Consider the following 25,148-nt stretch of genomic DNA (forward strand, 5'->3'; position numbering starts at 1 on the left):
GTATTAGAACATCCTGGATCTACAGATCCATACATATCTACATTTGCATCAAAATCTAATCAACTGTTCCTTGGTCCATGGCTCACCTTTCCACCAAATTTCATCAAAATCTGCTCACTACTTTTTGAATTACGTTGGGAACAGACAAACAAATGGAGGTGAAAACATAACCTCGTCCAACAAAGTTGACAGAGGAAATTAAATACCAGTTCAGGACCAATACTTCCAGTGGTATTGTATGTGGTACCAAGAGGACCGAATGGTATTCATGGGCGGGGCACACAGCAACAACTAATCTCTGCTGTTTATATGTGAGACAGCACATAAATAGAAAAATATGGGTGACTGTTTTTTATGAAGGTCATGTGTACAGTGGTGGCACGGTGGTGTAGTGGTTAGCACTGTCGCCTCACAGCAAGAAGGTCCGGGTTCGAGCCCCGTGGCCGGCGAGGGCCTTTCTGTGCGGAGTTTGCATGTTCTCTCCGTGTCCGCGTGGGTTTCCTCCGGGTGCTCCGGTTTCCCCCACAGTCCAAAGACATGCAGGTTAGGTTAACTGGTGACTCTAAATTGAGCGTAGGTGTGAATGGTTGTCTGTGTCTATGTGTCAGCCCTGTGATGACCTGGCGACTTGTCCAGGGTGTACCCCGCCTTTCGCCCGTAGTCAGCTGGGATAGGCTCCAGCTTGCCTGCGACCCTGTAGAACAGGATAAAGCAGCTACAGATAATGAGAATGAGATGAGATGTGTACAGTGACATACAGAATTTATTATTATTATTATTATTATTATTAATAAACACAGGGTTCATCCCTGGACAAGTCTCTAGTCAAGCTTCTAGTCAAGTCTCAGCCTGAGACCTTAGACTTCTAATACCTTCCTAAGGATATGCGCTGATCCAAGGAGAGCAGACTTTTGCATTGTTCTTTTCCTGTCTGGAATACCCAGTTCCTTCAAGCATCCTGTCAACTTGTTTGACATTGCGCCCAATTACGAGCCTGGTCTGCAAGTTTCTGTTCCGACACTTTAATCATTCCTTTCTTTTCCCATAACCTTACCATCCTCTGTCGATAGCCTCTCTTCTCTGGCACACTCTTGAAATAGCATTCTATCAGAACCCTGTTTTCCTCAACCGACTACTTCCTTCTTCCCTTCCTTGACCTGTTCTCTTGCACAGCAGTTGCAAGATGATGACTGGGCACTGGCTGCTGTATCCCAGCTACCCTGCCAGGCGAGGTGCCTTCATCAGTGGCTCCAGCCCCATTTACGCCATTACTTCTATCTAGGTTAGACATAGCTGTCATCACATAGGTGAGAAATGGCTTTTTGGTTGTGGTGCCCCCACTAGGCAGGATGCCAACCAAGGCTAAACGGTCTCACCAACCCTATGTTATAACCCTAATGGGGGTGGCTAAGGGGTTGCTAGCACTTGCCAAAGGTGCTACCCCAGACTCTGGAGGGTGGGGGTATCCATTTTCCTGTAGTAGGCTAAGGTAGGCCTGTCCTACCCCAGTGCCCATTTATTATTATTATTTTTTTAACAATTGCCACTACCAAGGTGAGTATAATCTATGAAGTGTAGATTATTATTATTATTATTATTATTATTATTATTGCTATTCTTATTATTATAGTTCAACATTTAAAAAAAAGAAAGAAAGAAAATACTACTTATTTCTTTTCATGGCTGAGGGGGTGCCAATACTTTTAAACCAGAGAGATTTCTGAGCGAGAACTTTCAAAGTACAACTAAAAAACCGCTGTTCCTGAATTGCAAATGCTGTCCTATGGTGTACGTAGTGCACTATGTACGTTCGACAGTGTTTTATCTTTTACTCTGTGTAGTGAGCAATCGTAGTGAATAAGACAATTGTGATTTGGCCCTAATTTGGTCCCAAGATGGTGGATTTTACACTAAACACAGGCAAGAAATGTTAAATAATGATAAATATGACCAAAACTGGGTGGCACGGTGGTGTAGTGGTCAGCGCTGTCGCCTCACAGCAAGAAGGTCCGGGTTCGAGCCCCGTGGCCGGCGAGGGCCTTTCTGTGCGGAGTTTGCATGTTCTCCCCGTGTCCGCGTGGGTTTCCTCCGGTTTCCCCCACAGTCCAAAGACATGCAGGTTAGGTTAACTGGTGACTCTAAATTGAGCGTAGGTGTGAATGTGAGTGTGAATGGTTGTCTGTGTCTATGTGTCAGCCCTGTGATGACCTGGCGACTTGTCCAGGGTGAACCCCGCCTTTCGCCCGTAGTCAGCTGGGATAGGCTCCAGCTTGCCTGCGACCCTGTAGAAGGATAAAGCGGCTAGAGATAATGTGATGTGATGTGATGTGAGATGAGATGACCAAAACTGTGGGAAAACATATCTAAAACATGAAATTTTGTGATAAAATTGTAAAATTTATTACATACATACATTTATGCTGCATGATACAGTCAAGATGGTTGAACTGTAATAATAATAATAAGAGGAAGACTGTCGGTGACAGCGTAGTTCACGCCGGCCCTGTCGAGTCCAGAAGGAACGATCTAAAGTGGACCACTTTGTGTAATAAATGCTGCAAGCTATATACACAATATACAAGCGATATATAGAAGCGATATCCACCCTAGGAATCCCGACCTATTTACCAGAAAGAATCCAAAACGGCGAGGAATTGACCGAGAAGAAGCGATTTTTGTTGAACTGCTCATTAAGACTTAATTAGTCCATAACTTCATTAATAATAGTAATGAAGCGAATCTGTGTAGAAGTTATATGCACCTTCGGTACCCCTACCTTCATGATAGAAAGAATCAAAATCGGTGAAGAATTGAGGGAGAAGAAGCGATTTTCGTGAAATGTGGACGACGCCGGACGGACAATGGACAACACATGATGGCATAAACTCATCACCTGTTGGCTGGATGAGATAATAATAATAATTCCCACTTATATAGCGCATTTCTCACACCCAAGGTTACTTTACAGTTACAAAACCAGTGCAGTTTTTTTTACTTGACCAATCAATGGCCTGCATTTTTTAGCTCCACCCACATGTCCCCTGTTTATTGTTCTTGGCACTCTGACAGGAAGGAAAACCAAACTCAGTTAGCAGTGGGAATGAAAAAAAAATGGTACCGTACCACGCTGTTTGGTCTAAAAACTCTAATAGAGACACTCGGGACAAACTAAAACCCACCCCACAGACAAATAAACACTCTAAAATGGACCCCAGTGTATTCAGTATGCAGGGCTGCTGTGGTTTCTCACTCCTGCTGCGTGGGGTTTTTGGAAATCAGCAGGGCCTCGGCACACACCGCCAGTCCAACTCTGCGCTACCAATCCGGCTAATGACACACACAACTGCTCTCTGCACTGCTCCCTACTGCTACTATCCTCTTATCGACCTACTGGTCTGTGCTTCCTCCTCTTACACTCTCTCTCTCTCTCTCTCTCTCTCTCTCACCCTCACCTCTTTACTCTTCTCTAAACTCGGCTATGGAGGTCGGAGCCGCAGGGGGGCATCAATAGAGTGTTCATGTTTTTCTCTGCTGTTTTCCCGAAGGAAAGATGCTGGATATATATATATATATATATATATATATATATATATATATATATATATATGTGTGTGTGTGTGTGTGTGTGTGTGTGTGTGAGTGAAATTATTTAGAAAAAGAGTTACAGTGTGGAAAAAGACAGTGAGAGAGACATACCAAGGTTTGAGAAATGCTCCTTTAGGCAGTCAAAAAAATCCACAGGATCATTTCCCACTCAAGCACCATTGACAACTAAGGTCAAGTACCACAGGCGATAAGTCTGATTCTGCTTACCATTTCTGGATACTTTCCATCAATACCAATGATTCACCACCGTAAAAACACAAACGACGACAACAACAATAAAACACTTTTGCTTGTAACAAATACTGTACTTTTAAACCGAACTCTGTTAATTAAATAACACATGCAGTATAATTTTAAAAAAATAATGTTTATTTACAAATTGAATCTCTATACGGTTGTGAAATGTATTTCTCTTAAAGGTCTCATGTCATCTCATTATCTGTAGCTGCTTTATCCTGTTCTACAGGGTCGCAGGCAAGCTGGATCCTATCCCAGCTGACTACGGGCGAAAGGCGGGGTTCACCCTGGACAAGTCGCCAGGTCATCACAGGGCTGACACATAGACACAGACAACCATTCACACTCACATTCACACCTACGCTCAATTTAGAGTCACCAGTTAACCTAACCTGCATGTCTTTGGACTGTGGGGGAAACCGGAGCACCCGGAGGAAACCCACGCGGACACGGGGAGAACATGCAAACTCCGCACAGAAAGGCCCTCGCCGGCCACGGGGCTCGAACCCGGACCTTCTTGCTGTGAGGCGACAGCGCTAACCACTACACCACCGTGCCGCCCTCTCTTAAAGGTAAAGTAGATAATTTTTAGAAGTGTTTTTTGTTCTATTTTTTTGAAATTCTCTTTACATCCTGACAGCAATGAATAAATCAAATGCTCCGACAATAAAACGAAAAACAAATCAGTGACAGGGCTGTTGATTCAGTCTGAATGAGACGACCTGTCTACCTGCACACACTCTGCCTGTGCGCTCATTGTATATGACTGGAGTCTTCCACAAAGCGAGGCAGACACACTGCAGCCATATTGCTAAAGCTAACAAACTAGTCAACAACTGCGAGTACGAACAATAACCACATGCGTTATTTACATTCATTATGATAATGTTAGTTGTCTTCATATAGACCCTTCCCACTGACGTCACCGGAAACCGGAAGTAAACAGACCCTGCGCCATATTGGAAGACCAACAAACTCGTGATTAGGGGGAAATAACGGCAGCGCGCGGAATTTAAACCCACGAGGCACTTGATTCATCATAAACCTACAATGGTAAACTTTTGTGCTGTGTTAGGGTGTTCCAACAAAGCTGATGGGAAAGGTGAAAAGAAGTCTTTCTACAGAATACCAGCTGTGATTGAGACCCCGTCCACACGTAGCCGGGTATCTGCTAAATCGAAGATATTTTTCTACGTTTTGGCCTGTCATCCACATGAAAACACATCAAAAACGAATATTTAAAAAAACTCCGGGCAAAGTGAAGATTTTTGAAAACTCCGTGTATGCCTTTTCGTGTAGACAGAGATAACCGGAGTTTTGCGTTTTAGAATGTCACAATCTGCGCCAAAAAATCTGCCCTGACGTCAAACGTGCGACCTTTGTTTACTGCAGAAGCCAGATTAAGCATGGACTTAAGCTAGCCGCACACTATGGCGATCCACGCGGTACCGAACCGACCCATTTCAGAGCCGACTCCCGACAGGGCACGCACATATCCCCCGACTGTTGACGAGTGCAGTCGCGATTGAAGCGACACGTGACAACTTAATAGCTTTGTGATTGGCTATTGGATATAGTTACTGTTAAATCCAACACTTGAAGATGCTACAGGCTGAATTACAAATGACACAACATGGAATATGTAGCGCACTATCTAGGCTGCATGAGCTATTATTCCCAACCTTAAATAGTGCACTTATATAGGGGAGTTAAAGCGATTTGGAATTCAGCCACACAACTTGAGCAGAGTGGCTTTCCAGCCCACTGTGTCTATGGATAAAGCTTCAGTCTATGGAATTACAGTATATACCTGCATTAGGTGCTACCAACATGTATTTCTCGCGCTAGAAATTGTGTTTAATGATGTCACGCGTTATATGCGAAAGATATGATTGGCTATTGCTAGCGACTCTCGCCGATCAGTCTGGCTCCCGATTAGTTTTTCGAATCGGCTGTGAGATGAGTCGGTACCATCGAAAACTAGTCTTTACGCCTGACTCGCGACTTCAGTTGGCTCGGTACGCTGAAAATCGGCGTAGTGTGCGGCTAGCTAAAGAGTAATGGATCGGAGGAGTGCCTTGAAAGTGTTAATTATTGTGCAGGTGCTATTTACATGTTTAATTTTAGAAGCCCAACTACTGCTCCAAGAGCACAGGCGATGTGATTAGGGGGTAGGATTTGGGGAAATAATGCCATCTACAGGTTTGGAATGCTTATGAATGTGATTGAAAACGCAGATGTTCGGTTATGTGTGGAAGGGATTTTTTTCGAAGACGAGGTGGTGTGGATAAAACATTTTTATAAACGGAGGGGGGGAAATGTTCGGTTTTAAAAATACCCGGCTACGTGTGTACATGGCATGAGTCACAAGGGGAGCAAACCAAGGAGCTTTCTGCCAGGAGACAGAGAATAAGTGCATTACTGAGTGTCTGTGAGCAAAGGAGAGCCTGAACGTTGCAACCTCCCTATTGGCTGTTTGTAAAAATGTATCAATTGTTGCCCTTCATCGCGGACTCGAGAGACGAGACCTGACGAGTTAGTTCGTTGGTAGCAGAACAAAATGTCTGGACACAAATCGGGTTTTCAGAAAAGGAAAGAAAATAAAAGCAGGGTCGAAAATACAAAAAAGGAGGCAGAAAATGCAAAACGAGTTAAGGTAGGACAAATGGTTACTTTTCTGAGGCAGCCCGCCGTGGCTGCAGGCTTTCAGTTGTGTCATTGAATGGTTACGTTTCTGAGGCAGCCCGCCGTGGCTGCCTGCAGGCTTATTCATTATAGTCCATTTAGTTAAAATAGTTGATATAAAATGTTTATAGTTCTAGTTATGTGATGGTTGTCCTCAGTGTTCGAACTATGCCGATATTTTCGGGGGGTCCCTTTTTTTCCCTGGGGGGCGCTTGTCTTGGAGCGCGGATCTCCAAACACGAGAAGCCTATCTTACGCACATATCACGCGGACTCCACACCTCCACACACGCATCGTGTCTGAAGTCATAACTCATCAGGGGAAATCGTGTCCGCATTGGCATGTTCAAAAAACAGCCTCACGTCAACAATGATACCACACGCAAGAAAAAAAAACAGTCAGGCTACTCAACAACCAACCTGGCAGCAGCAGTCGTTGTCATATCGGTTTATTTTATCTTTGATGTAAACACAACACTTCGGATATGCAAATGCTTCCCATTACACACGATTGCTATGTCAATAAACATCATTTTGGCAATATTTTAGAGACCCCCCAACATTTCCCAAATCATGTTTTCAAGGGATCTCATGTCTGTTTCAGGGGATCTCGGATCCCCTGAGTACCCCGTAATTCGAACACTGGTTGTCCTGATTTAGACTGGTGTGTTGTTGTTGTTTTTTTTTGGGGGGGGGGGGGGGGGGGGGGGGGGTTGCACGTTGTTGCACCCGGGTCCAGATTAGGGCAGAACCGGCCCTGGCTACATTTCAGGTGTAGTTTGTTTTATGTATGTATGTACTTGCATAGATGTGTACTTGGTCTTCCAATATGGCGATTACCGAAATCTCGCGGCGCGGTGATGTCATGCGGGAACCCTCTATATATGAATGAGACACGAGGTAGTTGGGTATGACAACAACAATGTGCCATGCTCCTCCCCCCAGCTCGTCTTCCAGTAGTAGTCAGGCAGTGTGCGTTCATGTGTTTTGGAGGAGTGGCTTTGGAGGGAAAGCTGAATCAAGAGGGTGGGATTTTTTCAGCTGGATACTTTCAAAATCTAGCTTACTCTTGATATTTTTTTCCAAAATTACCTTCATGAATTTGAATAATCCTCTTTTAAACTTTCGTTTGGTGACAGTGATTGCGATGATACATTTATGGTCCCCTTTTGGGCAAAACTGTTTTGCATCATACCATGTTTTTTTTTTCTTTAAAAGACGCCAACATGATTTAACCCAACTTCATTAATTACACTTAATCTAAAAATTTGTTGTAGTTTTTTTTGTCTTTTCTATGCAAATTGAATCACTCTGTACAGATATGGTTTTGAAACTAAACTCATTACCCTAAAATAAATAAGTAAATAAAAGTAATCCAGGTTTAAACATTTCCTAAAATGACACAATTTTTTTTAAAGCCACTGATTCATACAGCCTACGTCTTGTTCATTTTCTCGCATGTGAATGGTGTTATCATTTTAAGGCATGATAATATTTGATGAACTGTTCTGTGAAAGTCCGACCATCGATTGTGGTCAACGATTTCTCAAAAAAAAAAAAATTGAGAAATGCGTTTTAAAAAAAACAAAAAAAACAATAAGCACATATTTAATCCTTTACTGATTATTGAATATATTCATCTTTAAATTTAATCTAAATACATAAAAATCATGCAATGATATGAGTAAATATGCGGCCTTAAAGAGAGTGACGTGTGTGTGTTTGTGTGTGTGTGTGTCAAGTGCCTGTGAGAGAATTTTACCATTCTGCTGCTTATCATCCCTAATTACTAGATATGGGTCCCCAGTAGCTGAAGCACTCAGAGAGAAACAGAGAGACAGAGAAAGAGTGAGACAGATAGAGTGAGACAGGAAGAGATGAGAGGAGAAAATCGTACATGAGTAAATCGCAGTAAAGCGCATTAGCGTGCCTAAACCGTGACGTTAAAGCCAGCCTACCTGATTAGAGTTTCTACTTTTCTCCTGCAGTAATAAAAACGACAGTGGCAGCTACACTCACCGGACACTTTAATAGGAACTTGTTGATTCTAAGATCCCTGTTCTTGGCTGCAGGAGTGGAACCCAATGTCTTCTTATATGTATACTGTTCCTACTTATTCAGGTGACATTGGGCATACCTAACCACCTGTGTTTTCTTCCCCTCCCCCCCCCCCACCCCAAATCTGTCCCTCTGAGTTACATGGAGTCAACAGGAAATCTTTTGGTGGAGACGGTGGAGACCTCGACTGGCTATCGTAGCCTGCAGGGAATCGGCCGTCAGACATTCTGTCGCATGTCCCAGACCCGGTGAAATGTAACTGAATTGTCTTGGCCAGCCCTAAGGGTCCCATCTGCATCTCATCATTGCTGAGGAGTGTGCTCCCATCACCCAATCAAGCATCCAGCCAGAGCAGGTCATGATATTTTTTACCATATTAACATGCCATTGTGTGTTATGCCTGATGTAAAGACTCTCGTCTCTGCGAGCCTACCACACAGATTTAATACTTGTCATTTTTAGGGCATACCTAACAACGTGTTTTCTTTCTCTCTCCCCCCCCCCAATCTGTCCCTCTGAGTTACATGTTGATCCTGGGATTGAGATGCTGGCCTCTTCTGCCCCTCGGACCTGCTTGATCCATCCTGGTGCCCTGTGTCTGGTCGGAGTTTTATCGCACCGCTCCTGTGAAGGACGGCCCCATGAGGACAGTTGAAGGTTATACCTGTTAAAACTGTTAATATTATAGTCAGGCTGTCTGTTGTTGCCCAAATGAGGATGGGTTCCCTTTTGAGTCTGGTTCCTCTCGAGGTTTCTTCCTCATGTCGTCTGAGGGAGTTTTTTCCTTGCCACCGTCGCCACAGGCTTGCTCATTGGGGATAGATTAGGGATAAAATTAGCTCATGTTTTAAGTCGTTCAAATTCTGTAAAGCTGCTTTGCGACAATGTTTATTGTTAAAAGCGCGATACAAATAAACTTGATTTGATTTGATTTGTTCTTCTGCTGTTGCATGCTGAGATGCTTTTCTGCTCACCACGGTTGTAAAGAGTGATTATATGAGTTACTATATCCTTCCTGGCAAAAAAGCTCAAACCAGTCTGTCCATTTCCCTCTGACCCTCTCTTATCAACGAGGCGTTTGTTTCCACCCACAGAACTGTCGCTCACTCACTCAGTGTTTTTTGTTTTCTGCACCATTCTGTGTAAACTCTAGAGACTGTTGTGTGTGAAAACCCCAGGAGATCAGCAGCTTCTGAAATACTCAAACCACCAACCACCATCTGGCTCAAACCAACACCCATACCACAGTGAAAGAAAGTCACACTTTGAGATCACAATTTTTCCCCATTCTGATGTTTGAACATTGTGAACATTAACTGAAGCTCTTGATTTGTATCTCTCTGATTTGCTGCACCGTGCTGCTGTCGAGGGATCGGCTGATTACAGAACTGCATCAAACAAACAGCAGGTGGATGGATGGGTGTTCCTAATAAAGTTGTTGATGCTTAGGGTTCACTGGTATTGGTGTAATAATGTGTTATGACCGTCATGCTCACAATTCATGATGCATAATAAAGGTAGTTATAAAATGTAACGCATCTTCAGAACTAACTACGTATAGTGATGTGTATGATGCCTTATGAACGCATTATGATATGATCCACATATGGTCAAAGTTCATTATAACGATGACCTTCATAGGAAGTGTTCCCAGTGTTGTCTTCTTGTTGAGCTAAATAAAGCATCTAAGGTTTTCAGATGGCGTGTGCGCGTGTGCGTGTGTGTGCACATGGTGGAGGATACAGCAGTGTGTTCACTAAATACCTTCTGAATTTATTTATGATTCCCCTATAGAGGATATCCCAAGATGTTTGTAGCAAACACAAAGCAGATAACTGAGTTCTCAAAGTGGGCTAATAGGCTAATTGCTGTAGGACAAGATCATTTATGAAATTAATTGCCCCAGTCTCATTTATCCTTATCAAACAAAACCTTCTGTCATTCTTCTAACACCATGCGTTGGTGGGGGCGACCGTGGCCCATTTAATTTGATAAATATTGCTACATATTTAGTATTCTCCTCTGTTGAGGTTTGGGATCTCTAATCTACACTTTTTGTTTTTGTAAAAACCAGTCAGTAAGTTCTCTCAATATCTAACTTGGGTTCTTCTTGACAGTGGCACGGTGGTGTAGTGGTTAGCACTGTTGCCTCACAGCAAGAAGGTTTGGGGTTCGAGCCCAGCAGCTAGCGAGGGTTTTTTCTGTGTGGAGTTTGCATGTTCTCCCCGTGTCTGTGTGGGTTTCCTCTGGGTGCTCCGGTTTCCCCCACAGTCCAAAGACATGCAGGTTAGGATAATTGGTGGCTCTAAATTGACCGTAGGTGTGAATGGTTGTGTGTCTCTACTGTATGTGTCAGCCCTGTGATGACCTGGTGACTTGTCCAGAGTGTACCCTGCCTCTCACCCAGAGTCAGCTGGGATAGGCTCCTGCAACCCTGTAGAACAGGATAAGCGGCTACAGAGAATGAATGGATGGATGGGTCTTGCCCAAGTTAGATTTTATCTGTATTATTATGGCTACTTATTTGTGCTTTTTTTTCCATTCAGAGAAGTTTCTAAGGCCAAGTTTACATTAGACCGTATCTGTCTCGTTTTCTTCGCGGATGCACTGTCCGTTTACATTAAAACGCCTGGAAACGCCGGGAAACGGGAATCCGCCAGGGTCCACGTATTCAATCCAGATCGTGTCTGGTCCGGTGCTGTGTAAACATTCAGAATACGCGGATACGCTGTGCTGAGCTCTAGCTGGCGTCGTCATTGGACGACGTCACTGTGACATCCACCTTCCTGATTCGCTGGCGTTGGTCATGTGACGCGACTGCTGAAAAACGGCGCGGACTTCCGCCTTGTATCACCTTTCATTAAAGAGTATAAAAGTATGAAAATACTGCAAATACTGATGCAAATACTGCCCATTGTGTAGTTATGATTGTCTTTAGGCTTGCCATCCTTCCACTTGCAAGTGGTAAGTGACGCGCATGCCCGACATGCACTGAGAGCACACACACAGCGGCTCAGTCCCGAATCACTGCTCGTGCGCTCCACTCACGCGCTCTGTGAGCTGCGCAGGGCCGGAGTGCGCACCCTCCAGAGGGCACTCGCTGTTCAGGGCGGAGTGATTTGGCGCGCAGGATGCCTGCGGAGCCGAGCGTATCCGTGTATTGGCGTTGCTGTGTGCACGTGAATCGTGTATTGGCGTTGCTGTGTGCACACTAATCGTTTTAAAAATGTTAATCTGATGATCCGCTGATACGGTCTAATGTAAACCCCACCTAAGCAGAAAGCCATGAACCCTTAACCATTACATTACAGGCATTTAGCAAACACTCTTGTCCAACATACAATATACCCAGAGCAGCCTGGAGAGCAGTTGGGGGTTAGGTACCTTACTCAAGGGCCAGAGAATTGAACCAACAACCTTTTGGTCCCATAGCTGTTTCTCTAACCATTAGGCCATGGCTTCCCCTTGGCCTAACCCTTTAACCAATCAAAGAACCCTTGAGGAACCTTTTTTCCCCTTAGAGTGGAGAAACCCAACTCAAGAAAGAGATGTAATGGGAGTCATGAATTCAACGTAATTCGATTTTTATTTCATAGACACTGTCATAAAGCAGCTTTACAGTAATCAGGACGTAGATTTTGATCCAAAACAAACAAACCAGAGCAGACAATGGCAAGGAAAAACTCTTGGAGATGACAGAAGAAAAAAAAAACAAGGAGGAATCAGACTCTGAAGGGAACTGTTATCTTCTGGGTGACACCCCTTTTTGATCTGTGCTATTTACAGAAGATTTTTCAGACACTAGTTTTCTGACCTTCAGAGTGTGTGTGTGTGTATGAGAGCGAGAGATGGTGAACTAAGACAAATCCATTCAAGCTAATGCTAATGTTCACTAAAAACCCTGAAGACCCAGAGGCCAAAGTGATAAGTGTAGTGCTCGGTTCTTTAAACTATCTAAAGCCATATTTGCACCAAATAAAATTGCAAATAAATGTTTGGTCATGAGTTGAGTGAGTCGATGTCTTCCAGTGCATAATGTGACACACTCGCTGGTGTTGGATTTAGTGCCACTGTGACCAAACATGGTCACCAAAGATCTGGAAGTGTGAAAAATCTCAGATTTGTCTTTAAAATCTCAGCGTGCATGCACTGCTATGCACTCTGGTCTAAAATCCAGCAAGAAGAGGACAGCCTAGGATGATGCAAAACTCACAGGACAGCTACATACGGGTCATTCTAGAATTCGGGGTACATTTCACGTCTCCGAGATAAACCTTTTATTATTTTCCATAAAAGAAATCTTTATTGAGTCAGTTTTGAACAATAATGCAAATTATGACAAACTTTCACCAAGAGCAAAGCTTGATGTACATTTTAGACCCAATTTATCCACAAAACCACAGGCGTAACTTTAATAAGGACAGGTGGGGACATGTCCCCACCAACTTTGACAGGGCAGGGGACAGTCCCCACCAACATTTCACGCCTTTTCCGAACGTTTAGAGACACGCGCGACTGTTTTCCCCTGTTTTATCCCATGAATGACAAGCCCCGCTGTTGCCGCCGCTTAGCTGCTGTTTTGAGAGCTGTAACCCGATTGGCGGCAGCTCTCTGCTATGTGTGTAGCAACCAACGACTCATTGGACCAAACTGGACAATGTGAACATTAAAGACATTTGTCAGCAGTTTGTGGAAGTAAGTGACAGGAGAAGGAAGGTGTTTGGTACTTTTAAATGAATACTGTGGTGCATAGTCTTACATGGAGGGCAAGGGAAGTTTCATTTTTTTTGTTTCTTTTTAATTATTATTATTTTTTAAATAACTGTAAACTGGAGGCTTTTTTTACATTATTGTGATGTTCGTCCCTAATGTTGAGATGTTCGTTTCTTTTTGAAATGTTTTAAATTTTGTAATATTTTGAATTGAATTGTTTGACTTGCAAATACATTTTGTGGTTTGCACAAATTACACAGATTATAAAATCACCTAGATTTCCTTTATATGTAAGATTATATTATTAATTTGTGCCTTGTTGAAACTGCTACACCTGTTTCTTCCCAGACCTGGTGTAATCCTGGTTTAGTCCAGGTATAATCTAGTTTATTATTATATTAATTCTAGCTTAGTTTGCTCTTGTTTGTGGTTTAGCCTTGGTTTAGTCCTGATGTGATCCGTGTTTGCCCTGGCTGAAACATTGAAGTTCTGGTTTAGACCTGGCTCGTGTATAGTCCTGGTTTAGTTTTGAGTAGTCCTGTTTATGTGCTATCCCTTACCCCTTAGTTTGTATCTGTTTTGACTGAGCATTGTTGGTGGCCCTATTGTTTTTTTGTGACACTAGAATCAACAATAAAAAGATGGCAATGAATGTTTTAAGATGATACTGTTTATTGTGTATTTTTTCATATAGCGGTTGTACTGCAGGACACAAGTCCTTCCACAGAATCTAGTAATAATGTGTAATGTGTATATAGTTCATATGTAAAGTACGTTCAATCAACCAGTGTGCAAGAGAGTATTTGGTAGGTGTATTTTACCACCTTTTACCCATCAGAGTGCATCAGATTGCTTTATTTATGTGTGAAGATTCACAAAATTTTCTGGGGCAGGATCCCCCCCAGTTCTACATTTGTTTGGTCCATCATGTTTCCAGCCTTTCACCGCATACCCATTGACAGCCTGCCCTGAAATGGTTTTCATAAAAGTAGTGAGGCCATAGTACGCATCTCAAAATGCATCAAAATTAAGCCTTAAAACGGGATCTTTCTAAATTTTCTCCAGGGGGACCATGCCCCCTGACCCCCCTTGAAGGGAAGTATCGTGCCTGGAAATGTCCCCACCAACTTTGAACACAAAGTTACGCCCTTGCACAAAACATTACCGGTAACTAAACGACTCCCACCCCTCCCCCCACATTATTGGGCGTCTTCGACTCCTGATAACTCAAATAAACAGGAAGTGACATAGTCTAACAGTCTGTTTTTTGTGGCTTATTCTATTCACTGTTATAAAATCAATTGCATAGAAAGTCTATTTTCTGTATTTTGTGAAATTTCAGTCATAAAAAAATATATAATTTTTTTATCTGTCCCAGTGTTTTTGTCAACTCTGTTATAAAACCACATAAAATCCACAAAGACTTTTAATAACACGCATGACATGTACACCGAGTGATGTCACTTCCTCTGGCGGGAAACTTCAGGAAGGCAGTGAGGGAGAGAGTGTTATGTTTCTTCTCTCATGAATTTGAACGATATGTTGAGGATTTTACGCCAACAGGAGATTAATGATTTGTCAAATCTGTTGTTGTGATATTGGAGTGAATCTCTGACTCGTTTTTTAAAAAACAATAATATGATTAAAATCCATAAAATTATCTTTTTATCAGTGGCGGCTAGTAGTCTTTCAAACAAGGGAGGCTGGTCGGTTACGATATTTCCAGATTTTAAAAGAAAAAACATCAATTTTGCCCATAATCTTGCCTCTGATCTGGCTGATTGTTGGCAGCGTCACTAATGCCGCTTTTCCACTACAAACGCGGCTGAGCCGTGCCGTGCCGAGTCGAGCCGAGTCGAGCTGAGCGGGGCTGTTGGAGTTGCATTTCGACTACAACCGCGCTGAACCGTGCTGGCTGGAAGTGGGTGGACACATTGGGTGGAGTTAGCGAAAGTGGGTGGACGTCACGTGATGTCGTTAAGCAGCGCAAACAGTGACATCAGTGACAGTGGCGGAACAAGTCAGAGCCGGGCCGGGGGCGGGGCAAATGACCGGGCACTTTATTAAAGCTTATCATAACATCATTTTAGGCTACAAAATGTCCGCAACTGCGGTGTTTACCAATTTCAACACTACTGGGTGCAACTATGTTATTTAGTACATCAAGTCCTTCAAACGAACATGTAACTCAGAAACAAAAAACATTAGGATACTGTACATGGCTCATAATAAAACATCAATAGCCTATACTGCGCACATTATTTGAAGGGCATACGAATGAGCGCTCAGAGGTTGCAACGGTGACAGGAAGAGTCAAATAAAAGGAGGGCGGTGCAAACCTCACTGAATGCACTGTGTTTACCAATTTCAACACTACGGGGTGCAACTATGTTATTTTGTACATTAAGTCCTTCAAACGAACATGTAACTCAGAAACAAAAAAACATTAGGCGACATACTGTACATGGCTCATAATAAAACATCAATAGCCTACTGCGCGCATTATTTGAAGGGCATACGACGAGCCTTGCGCTCCGTGAACTCGTGCACGATGCTCTGTATGTCACTGATTCAGTGAGCTTTTAAGCGGTAGTCTCACGACCCGGATAGTAAACAATAAACATGGAGGACATGGAGTCGTTAGTGTTGCTGGTCTTGGTGCTGTGGCTTGTTGTCACCGACAACGCGGACAGATACTGGCAAGAGCGTATAGATGAGGCGAGGCGCATAAGGCTTCAGAAATTCTCGTAATTCGTAATTATTCTTCTTCCGGGTTTACGGTGTTTACAGATCCCAGCGTGTTCGCGGGGCGTGTGTGGGCATGTGAGGTCACGCCTCCTCACCAATCAGTGCACAGGGGAGTGTCTGCTCACGCCCCCAACCTCAGTCGGCACGGTTTGGCTCGCTTCAGCCCCACTCCAAAACGGTGCGAGTTTTAGGGGCTAAGCAGGGCTGAAACGAGCTGAGTCGTGCTGGTTTTTGGTAGTCGAAACGCGAGCCGTGTCGGGCTGAAGTGAGCTGAAGCGAGCTGAAGTGAGCTGAAAAAGGGTAGTGGAAAAGGGCCATAACTGTGAAATAACAGGTTCTTTTGGCCCATTAGCCTACTGTCCAATATACATGATGGTGGTGTTGGGGGGGGTATATTTTAACATTTTATATTTTAAAATTGTGGCATGTTGTTTAAAAATTGATCATTATTGAAAGCAGCTCTTTGTCAGGAACCTCAGCAGTAACAGCAGAGTGTTCTGGAATAGGCACAAGCACTGACCTTGGGGAGCCAAACATAGAGCTGGGTGCCACACATTTCATTCAATGACACTTTCCCTATATTTTACTTATTTTGACTGAGAAATGCTTTACTGACAATTTTGATAACCCTTCACTTTTAATCCAGGTCTGTAGTGTGAAATGTTCTCGGCTGTGTTTTTGTTTAAAAATGTTTTCCAAATTGTAGCTGTGTTTAATTCATATCCAGAAAAATATATATTCCAATATAATATACTCAGCATAAACATTTTAAATAGATTCTATATTTTTGGTCCATCCATGACATATTACTAAAGTAGCCTATTTACTGTTGTTGATGTGGGTCACTTGCTGTTAGCCAATTCACTTTCTCGTACCAGGAGAGCTGAAAGGAACGAGTATTATTCCCTACCTTTTTCACCAAGTCAATTTGAGGTGTTGGTCTACCCTGCTCTTTAATTTTGATTTTTTTCCTCGAAAGGAAGACTGGCAAATGGCTTCGCCAAAATTGAATCAGCAATGCTTGGCCTCCGTGCGCAGCTTTCTTGCTAGCTGACTAGCCCCCTCAAGTTCAAGTTCAGTCACTCAAATAAACGAAATTTCTGGAACTAAGATAGCAAACTTGACAACACTATATTTACACTTTATTTACAATGAAAATATATACAAACTAAAAAAGCTGGTAGAAACCGTATGTAATGAATGAAATCGAAATGTAAGCTGATCTCTTACAATACACCACAGCACTTGCGAATCCGCATGGGACTGAACTGAGATTCACCGCTGCCTGTCTATATTTGAAACGAGCTGTCAATCAAAGAAAATATCCGGCCGCTTTCACCAATCACCAGTCTCCTCGCGGAAACTGCCATGTCCCTCCCATGTGAGGCTGGGAGTCCGTAGGCGGGCATTTTCGCAGTATTTGTCCAATAATCGTCTTGCATTTTGAGATTGAAAAGCGCAGAGCTCCCAAATGCCATTGAAGTCCACTGAGGCTGGGCTGCATCGCGCTGTCACGAGGGGGAAAAACTCACGCACACATTAAAGTTATAACGGAATGATTTTGCACTGTAGTTGGGTTGAGCACATATATTTCTATGATTCTGGATCTGAAATAGCAATGTTATAAGGTCGGCTATAACATAAGCCTAGCGCAATTCATCCTACACGATGTTCGTCATTTTTAGAGGAGGCTGAGCCTCCCTCGTTGTCTTAGAGCAATCGCCCGTGGTTTTTATACATGCCGTGTGGTAGCTAGTTTGAGGTTAGCGTGTGGAGTTAAGACACAAAATGGTAGGAAATATCAACTCTGTTATCGTCAATTCTGTTAATGGATTGCCCAGTTTAACGATAACAGTGTTGACGATGATTAACACAGTCAACACTTGAAATGTACCCGGAATTACAGAATGGGCCATATACCACACTGGCAATGGCAAGACATAAATAAAACATGCCAGTGCACAAAGGTTATCCTTATTAGAGCAAGCGCTCAAGAATATTTGTTTACGCAAATCCGTATTCCATACAAGACCATGGTAGATATCATGATAGAGCATCGTAATTTCCACTAATCACAGGTCTAGCGTTAGAGGAACCTCATCGTATAATTAATCACAAAGAATAAACACTATCGCAGAGTCGGCTCAGGAATTCAGTCAAGATTTTAGTGGAATCTCAGTATACGGTGTGACAAATAATAATCCTGAAAGGTTACTGAAATCGCACGGTATAAAACCGGATTAAGAACTTTCCTCAGAATCTAGAGCTTGTGCGCTCTTCTGCTCTAACTGTACTATTCATAGATTGCATTTGAATACTTATATTAGGTGTTAAGGCAGAAATTCTTGCTTGGTTTGCCACCCCCAACCTCAGTCGTGACCAAGAAAATTAAGCAGCTTGCAATTTTCCAAATCGCCCAGCACTAAAACAGATACCACCTGTCAATTTACAACTTCCTTGCACTTATAACCAATACCATCAACTCTAAAATCCTTTCACACCCCTGCTGGCTTTATTATTTGCACGCGCTGTTTAAAAAAGGGGCCAGAGACGGGTAAGGTTTTCTATGAATTCTGTATTCACAGTGAATTATGCATTATAAAGCAAACATAATATGTGGTAATGCCTAATATGTGATAATGCCTGTGTAATTGCTCAGAAGTAGTTAGAGTTACAGGCACAGTACCACAGAGAATATGATTTAGGATGGGCTCAGATTGGATTATACATTATACATGTTCATTAGAGTAATAAAAATCAGTATAATACATTATAATACATTATAACAAAGACCCTGGTGTAATATCTGTACGACTACAAACACATCATGGTGTATTATGCTAATATGATTAGAACCTTCAAAGTGCAGTAAATGTTATAAAATGATTTTTCAACCATTTGAGTGAACAGAGGTAACACTTTATGTGCCCTGACATTACATTCATATTCATAGCATAAGTCTTATGTCAGGGATTATAATGTTTTATGTGTGATATATAACAATGAAAAATGAATTCATGACACATTATGAAGACAACATTCCTAGTCCATCCACCTATTATCTATAACACTTATCCGCCAGTGTTACTCACGTATAGTAAATTGTTCAAGTCATATATTCATGTATTCCATCCATCCATCCATCCATACCACCTATCCATCAAGGTTATTCATGTATTGTAAATTGTTTGTCATATATTCATGTATTCCATCCGTCCATCCATCCATTACCTATACCACATATTATAAATTGTTTATTAAGTCATATGTTCTTGTATTCCATCCATCCATCCATCCATTTATATATCCACCCATCAATCAATGCATCCATCCATCTATCCATCCATCCACCCATTAATTCATCCATCTAACCATCCAACCATCAATTCATCCAGCCATCCAATCATCCATCACCTAAAGCACTTATCCCTCAGGGTTATTCATGTATAGTAACTTGTTTATTAAGTCAGATATTCATGTATTCCATCCATCCATTCAACTATCCATCCATTCTTTCATCCAACCATTATCTATAGCACTTGTCCATCAGGGATTTTTATGTATAGTAAATTGTTTATTAGGTCAGATATTCATGTATTCCATCCATCCATCCATCCATCCATCCATCCATCCATCCATCCAGCCAGCCATCCAGCCATCCATCCATTCTTTCATCCAACCATCCAGTCATCCATCCTCTCAACCACTTATCCCTCAGGGTTATTCATGTTTTGTAAATTGTTTATTAAGTCAGATATTCATGTATTCCATCCATCCATCCATTATCTATACCACATATTGTAAATTGTTTATTAAGTCATATATTCATGTATTCCATCCATCCATCCATTCATATATCCACCCATCAATCAATCCATCCATCTATCATCTATAACACTTGTCCATCAGGGTTACTCATGTATAGTAATTTGTTTATAAAGTCAAATATTCATGTATTCCATCCATCCATTCCTATATCTACCCATCAATCAGTCCATCCATCCATCCACCCATCCATCCATTATCTATATCTTATCCATCAGGGTTACTCATGTATAGACCCTTTTCATGTGACGTCACGACAAACGCGGCTGCCATTTTGGACGTGTACTACCAGTAGTTTACCACAACCAACATTGAGGAACGGCAGCAAAGAAAGTTTTTACTTTCAGCAAGACTTCCATCATGCCACTATATTGTTGTGCACCTGGATGTAGTAACCATCAACACACAAGGCAAGGTTGATCATTTTATCGGATCCCGACGGAGAAGATGGATAGCGGCCATTAACAGGAAAGATTGGCAGCCCTCGGCATACCAACGCTTGTGTAGTGACCACTTTGTTGGAGGTAAGATGAATAAAATTAGCCAGAAAAGGCATTACATTGCTGTTAACATTCTGTGGCGGCGAGTGTGTAACCAAATAGATTAAAATAACCCATTGTAACCTCTTTGTTCTTCTGTAGTAGCTATTGTTGACTAGCTAATGTCAACAACATAGTAGCTAGTATGTTACTGTAGCAATGTTTACGTTCAGTCATTTGGATGACTGTTAAAACCTTTCAGTCTCAAGTTTTTCCTTTACTGTATTTACTAGTTTACTGTAATTATGATCCGGCAGCTATTTACACCGGATCCAGTGTAAATAGCTGCCGGAGCCAACGTCTGAGGTTCCGGAGCAAGCCAGAGCGCGCTCCGGAACCTCGGACGTTGGCTCCGGCAGCTATTTACACTGGATCCAGTGTAAATAGCTGCCGGATCATAATTACAGTAAACTAGTAAATACAGTAAAGGAAAAACTTGAGACAGTAACATACTAGCTACTATGTTGTTGACATTAGCTAGTGCTAACAGCTAGCTGCTAGTACACTGCTACAACACAGACACCGACCCTAATAATACAGTTCTTGGTCATTGCCTGGTAACAGCAAATTTATAACGGGCCATGTCTCAACAGACTAAGAAGTTATTTCAATGACATTTAATAACATTTTGTTTATCCTGAGGACCGAAAGTAAATGAAAATGTGAACAAACCTTAGCTGTAATAAGATGGCGACCACCGGCTCCAGGGACGACCCGCTGATGTAGGCATGTTACCCAGCCTGACACAAAATATTTGTAGGCATCCAAACTCTTATACGCTTTCAGATCAATACCTGTGTATGGCGATGGGTTTTTAACGACACAGGTATACAGATCATGTGGGCCGAAGTCAGGTAAAGACGAGGGCTTCGTGTACTTCCGTACGTCAGTGAACAATCCTGGTGGAAGCAGGTAAACGTCGTTCTCTAAGCCTGCTAACCTCAATTTTTACAAATACCTCTCCCTCTGCTCGCCCTGTAAATGCCCTACGTCGCTGGATAGTGAAGGTGTTTTCTGCATCTCGCTCCTTTTTCTTTTATGTTTTTCGTTTGTCGCCTTCCTCGCATTCAAACCGATTCGAGCCGAAGTCCACTACATGTCCAAAATGGCGGTCGCGTTTATGAAGGTCACGTGACTGAAAAGGGTCTATACTAACTTGTTTATAAAGTCAGATATACAGGTATTCCATCCATCCATCCAACCATTATCTATAGCACTTGTCCATCAGTGATTCCCATGTATAGTAAATTGTTTATTAGGTCAGATATTCATGTATTCCATCCATCCATCCATCCATCCATCCATCCAACCATCCAATCATCTATTACCTATACCACTTATCCCTCAGGGTTATTCATGCATTGTAATTTGTTAATTATAGAACTACGGCTGCTTATGATCATTTACGCAGACATACTGTATTTTAAGCATTATAAAGTATTCTGTATGTTACATTCTATAAGATGCTGTAAAAGCATTCATAATGTATCATGACAAATACAAGACCTAAAGTTCTATTCCAACATCCATAGCAAGAAACTACAGGTGTGTGTGTTATAATTCATTGCCACAAATATCTGCTATTTTAATGCGTTATGTCACCTGACATCATTAAGTCTGACACACATTAAATTATATGAAGTATTATAAGGTATCACTGATGCTGTGTTATAGCACATTGTTCACTGTAAATGAATGTGAGATTTATAGAAAGTGTGACGTAACATTTAACATTTTTCCGTTTTCTCTCAAGCCACACTGGAAACCAGTTTGGGTTCTCCAGCACTATTGTGCTTTCTTGTTGCTTTCCCAGTGGGACTAAGCGCCATCCATAGCGACAGCCGTAAGTGTGTCTTTTGTGAGTAAGTGCTTTTTATTCTGTTGTGTGAATATAGCGTAGTATGGTTCATAATGGCTTGGAGGCTTTAGTGTTGCTGGAGAAATCGCCGCAGTGGCCAAGCTACTCCATCCATTATGTGCATTACACACAGACTGCGCTATTTGAAGCATTTTTAGTGAGCAAATTGCGTGTGTGTTTGTACATGTGTGTGCACGGTTATGTGTGTGTGTGTGTGTGTGTGTGTGTGTGTGTGTGTGTGTGTGTGTGTGTGTGTGCGCAAAAGGGAAAGTTTGTAAAGTCTAATGCACCCACTCCATTCTCTCTCTTGCTCTTCATAATTTACATTAACACACACACACACACACACACACACACACACACACACACACACACACACACACACACACAAACTTTCTCTCTCTGCAGCATCCCCTCCTCCGCCACGGTAGTCTAATTACTGCAAATGATCCCACCTCTTGTTAGAAATTTCTGGCAGTGCTTATTTGTGTGTGTGTGTGTGTGTGTATGTGTGTGTGTGTGTGTGTGTTGTGTGAGTCAGTGATTGGTACATTCAGAACACTCTGCTCTGTGATAATTTTATCCTGCTGCTTTCACACATCTCTCCCGTCTGCACAGGACCTGAAACAGCGCGTGTGTAACCGAGAGGACGTCTTTACACGGCAGCGCAGAAAGAAAAAGGACAAATGACTCACCTGGTTCTCTGACATCACGTACAGGAAGTGCTGATCAGCCGAGAAGGCCATGTCTCGCAGGATCGGCCCGTTTTCCACCACCTGCAACGTTTCATACTGAAAAGCGCCATGGGATGGTCCGTCCACCCGGATCTGATGAGGAAAGAAAGAAAGAAAGAGTGATGCTATTACTAAATCTGGGAATGAAGGACTTGATGGTGATAGGACAGCTTGTTAGGCAGCAATACCAGGTGTTATGAACTAGCATGTGTTAATTCAGCAAAAAAAAGTCACATTGCCCTCATGCAGCGTGCCGTGATGATGCCGTTCTCACATTTTCTCTCTTTATTTTTGACATCTGAGCATCTGGTGTAGATGCTGCACCACCTGCCAGGCAAAGGAACAAACAGACACTGACAGTCAGGCTTATGCTAATGCCTGTGAAGGCTCAGTCGGAAAAAAAAATGGCACCCATGTTTGTAGTTGCAGATGGGCGTGACCCGACAGCCAAGGAGTCTTCAGTGACAACGTCGTGTCTAATCCGGGCTGCACCCTGGAACAATCCACAGATAGCTCCAGGGAAGCTCAGGAGGCTCTGAGCTCGGACCCTGCAACTCCTTTCACTGAGTCAAGGCAACATCTCCCCATGGAGTGGAACAATGGCTGATCTTTTAAAGAACAGAAATGAGTGACAAACATGCACTCTAATCTGAGTCACGTCGCGCATCCGAAGAAAAACTCTTGCTCACTGACACACAAGTAAATTCATTTGAACGCATGACTTGACTTCAAAATGATGCAACAAGCTCTATACAGAGAGACAAAATGCTAGTTCGCTTTGACAGATGTTCCTACTTTATCACAGGTATCAAAATGGTCCTATGTTGATTTAAATAAGGAATAAAGCACTTAAAGTCATGCTGTTCCAGAAAAAATAACCAACAGTGAAATTTTATTATATTTTATTCCACTTATACCACAGCAATTTGTCAATTTTTTATAACTACAATTTTACAAATGCAATTTTAAAAAATTTTAGCTTATGCGATCACGCGTTATCGATCCATCATCCATCCATCCACAATTTATAGTACAAAAATCACTTGTCAGTACAGTAGCGCCACCTGTCATATTTACGATTTTATGGACGTCTGAAATTTTTGGATGACTCATCACATTAAACACTACTCTTCATAAACTGCTGAGACATTTTCAATGAAACTCACCCAGAAGACTCTAAAGACACATTCCAACAAGAGTTGCTCACCAGGTGGCGCCACCTGCCATGGATGAGGCTACACAGGGGTCATGTGTAATTTCACAAAAATCGCTACTCTTCCTACAGGAGTGATCAGATTTTGATCAAACTCATATGGAATGTTCCCCTGGATGGTGTGTATAAAAGTTTTCAAGACGGTGGCACCACCTGTCATGTTTAACATTTTTTTGGGCATCTGAAAATTTTGGGTGACTCGTCACATTAAACGCTACTCTTCATAAACTGCTGGAATGTTTTCACTGAAACTCACCCAGAAGACTCTAAAGGCATATTCCAACAAGAGCCGTTCACCAGGTAGCGCCACCTGCCATGGATGAGGCTACAGAGGGGTCACATGCAACTTCACAAAAATCGCTACTCCTCCTACAGGATTGATCGGATTTCAAACTCACACACAACAACAGTGGCCGCTATGAGCCACAGCCTCATTGAGGCTATTTTTGTTGATAATTTTAAATAATGATTTCATGGTTTGAATCATTAGACACCTCAGTGAAATAAATTAACAGTGCACATCAATGGAGATGCATCCTTCTTGAGCTAATAATGATAACCACTGATTTGGACTGCAATATTAACAAGTACTACAGTATTTTTCAAATGGAAAATGCCATAAAATGAAGAGTAACATTCATCAGTATGGTCATCTAGAAACCAATGCGGGCACAAACTTTTGCACAACCATTTTAAGTACACAGCAAAACAAATGAAACAAACAAAAATAATAATCCTGTACAAATAGTAGCTTTGTGTTTATGAGTAATGGATGAAAAAATTCCATTTGTTGTGTGTGGGTGTTTTTTTTCTTTTTTAATTTGTTTGTTTTTTTGCATTTGTGAGTGCGGCTTCTTAACATAGCTTAGGAGAAACAGTGCTGCCTTTGTGTCCATGTCACCAGAGCTCAAAAAAAAAAAAAAAAAATTGAAT

At 42.2% G+C, this 25,148-nt stretch overlaps 1 protein-coding gene across 2 annotated transcripts in view; it reads right to left on the minus strand.

Annotated features, from left to right (window-relative positions):
- Positions 1-25,148, minus strand: part of plxna4 (plexin A4) — a 778,998-nt gene that overhangs the window by 380,407 nt on the left and 373,443 nt on the right. For both annotated transcript variants that reach the window (XM_060903436.1, XM_060903437.1), the window contains exon 4: positions 22,964-23,095. In XM_060903436.1, coding sequence (XP_060759419.1) covers positions 22,964-23,095 — 132 coding nt within the window. The remainder of the gene's footprint in view (positions 1-22,963; positions 23,096-25,148) is intronic.

The sequence above is a fragment of the Neoarius graeffei genome, chromosome 21 (genome assembly GCF_027579695.1).
Source record: "Neoarius graeffei isolate fNeoGra1 chromosome 21, fNeoGra1.pri, whole genome shotgun sequence".
Classification (NCBI taxonomy): domain Eukaryota; kingdom Metazoa; phylum Chordata; class Actinopteri; order Siluriformes; family Ariidae; genus Neoarius; species Neoarius graeffei.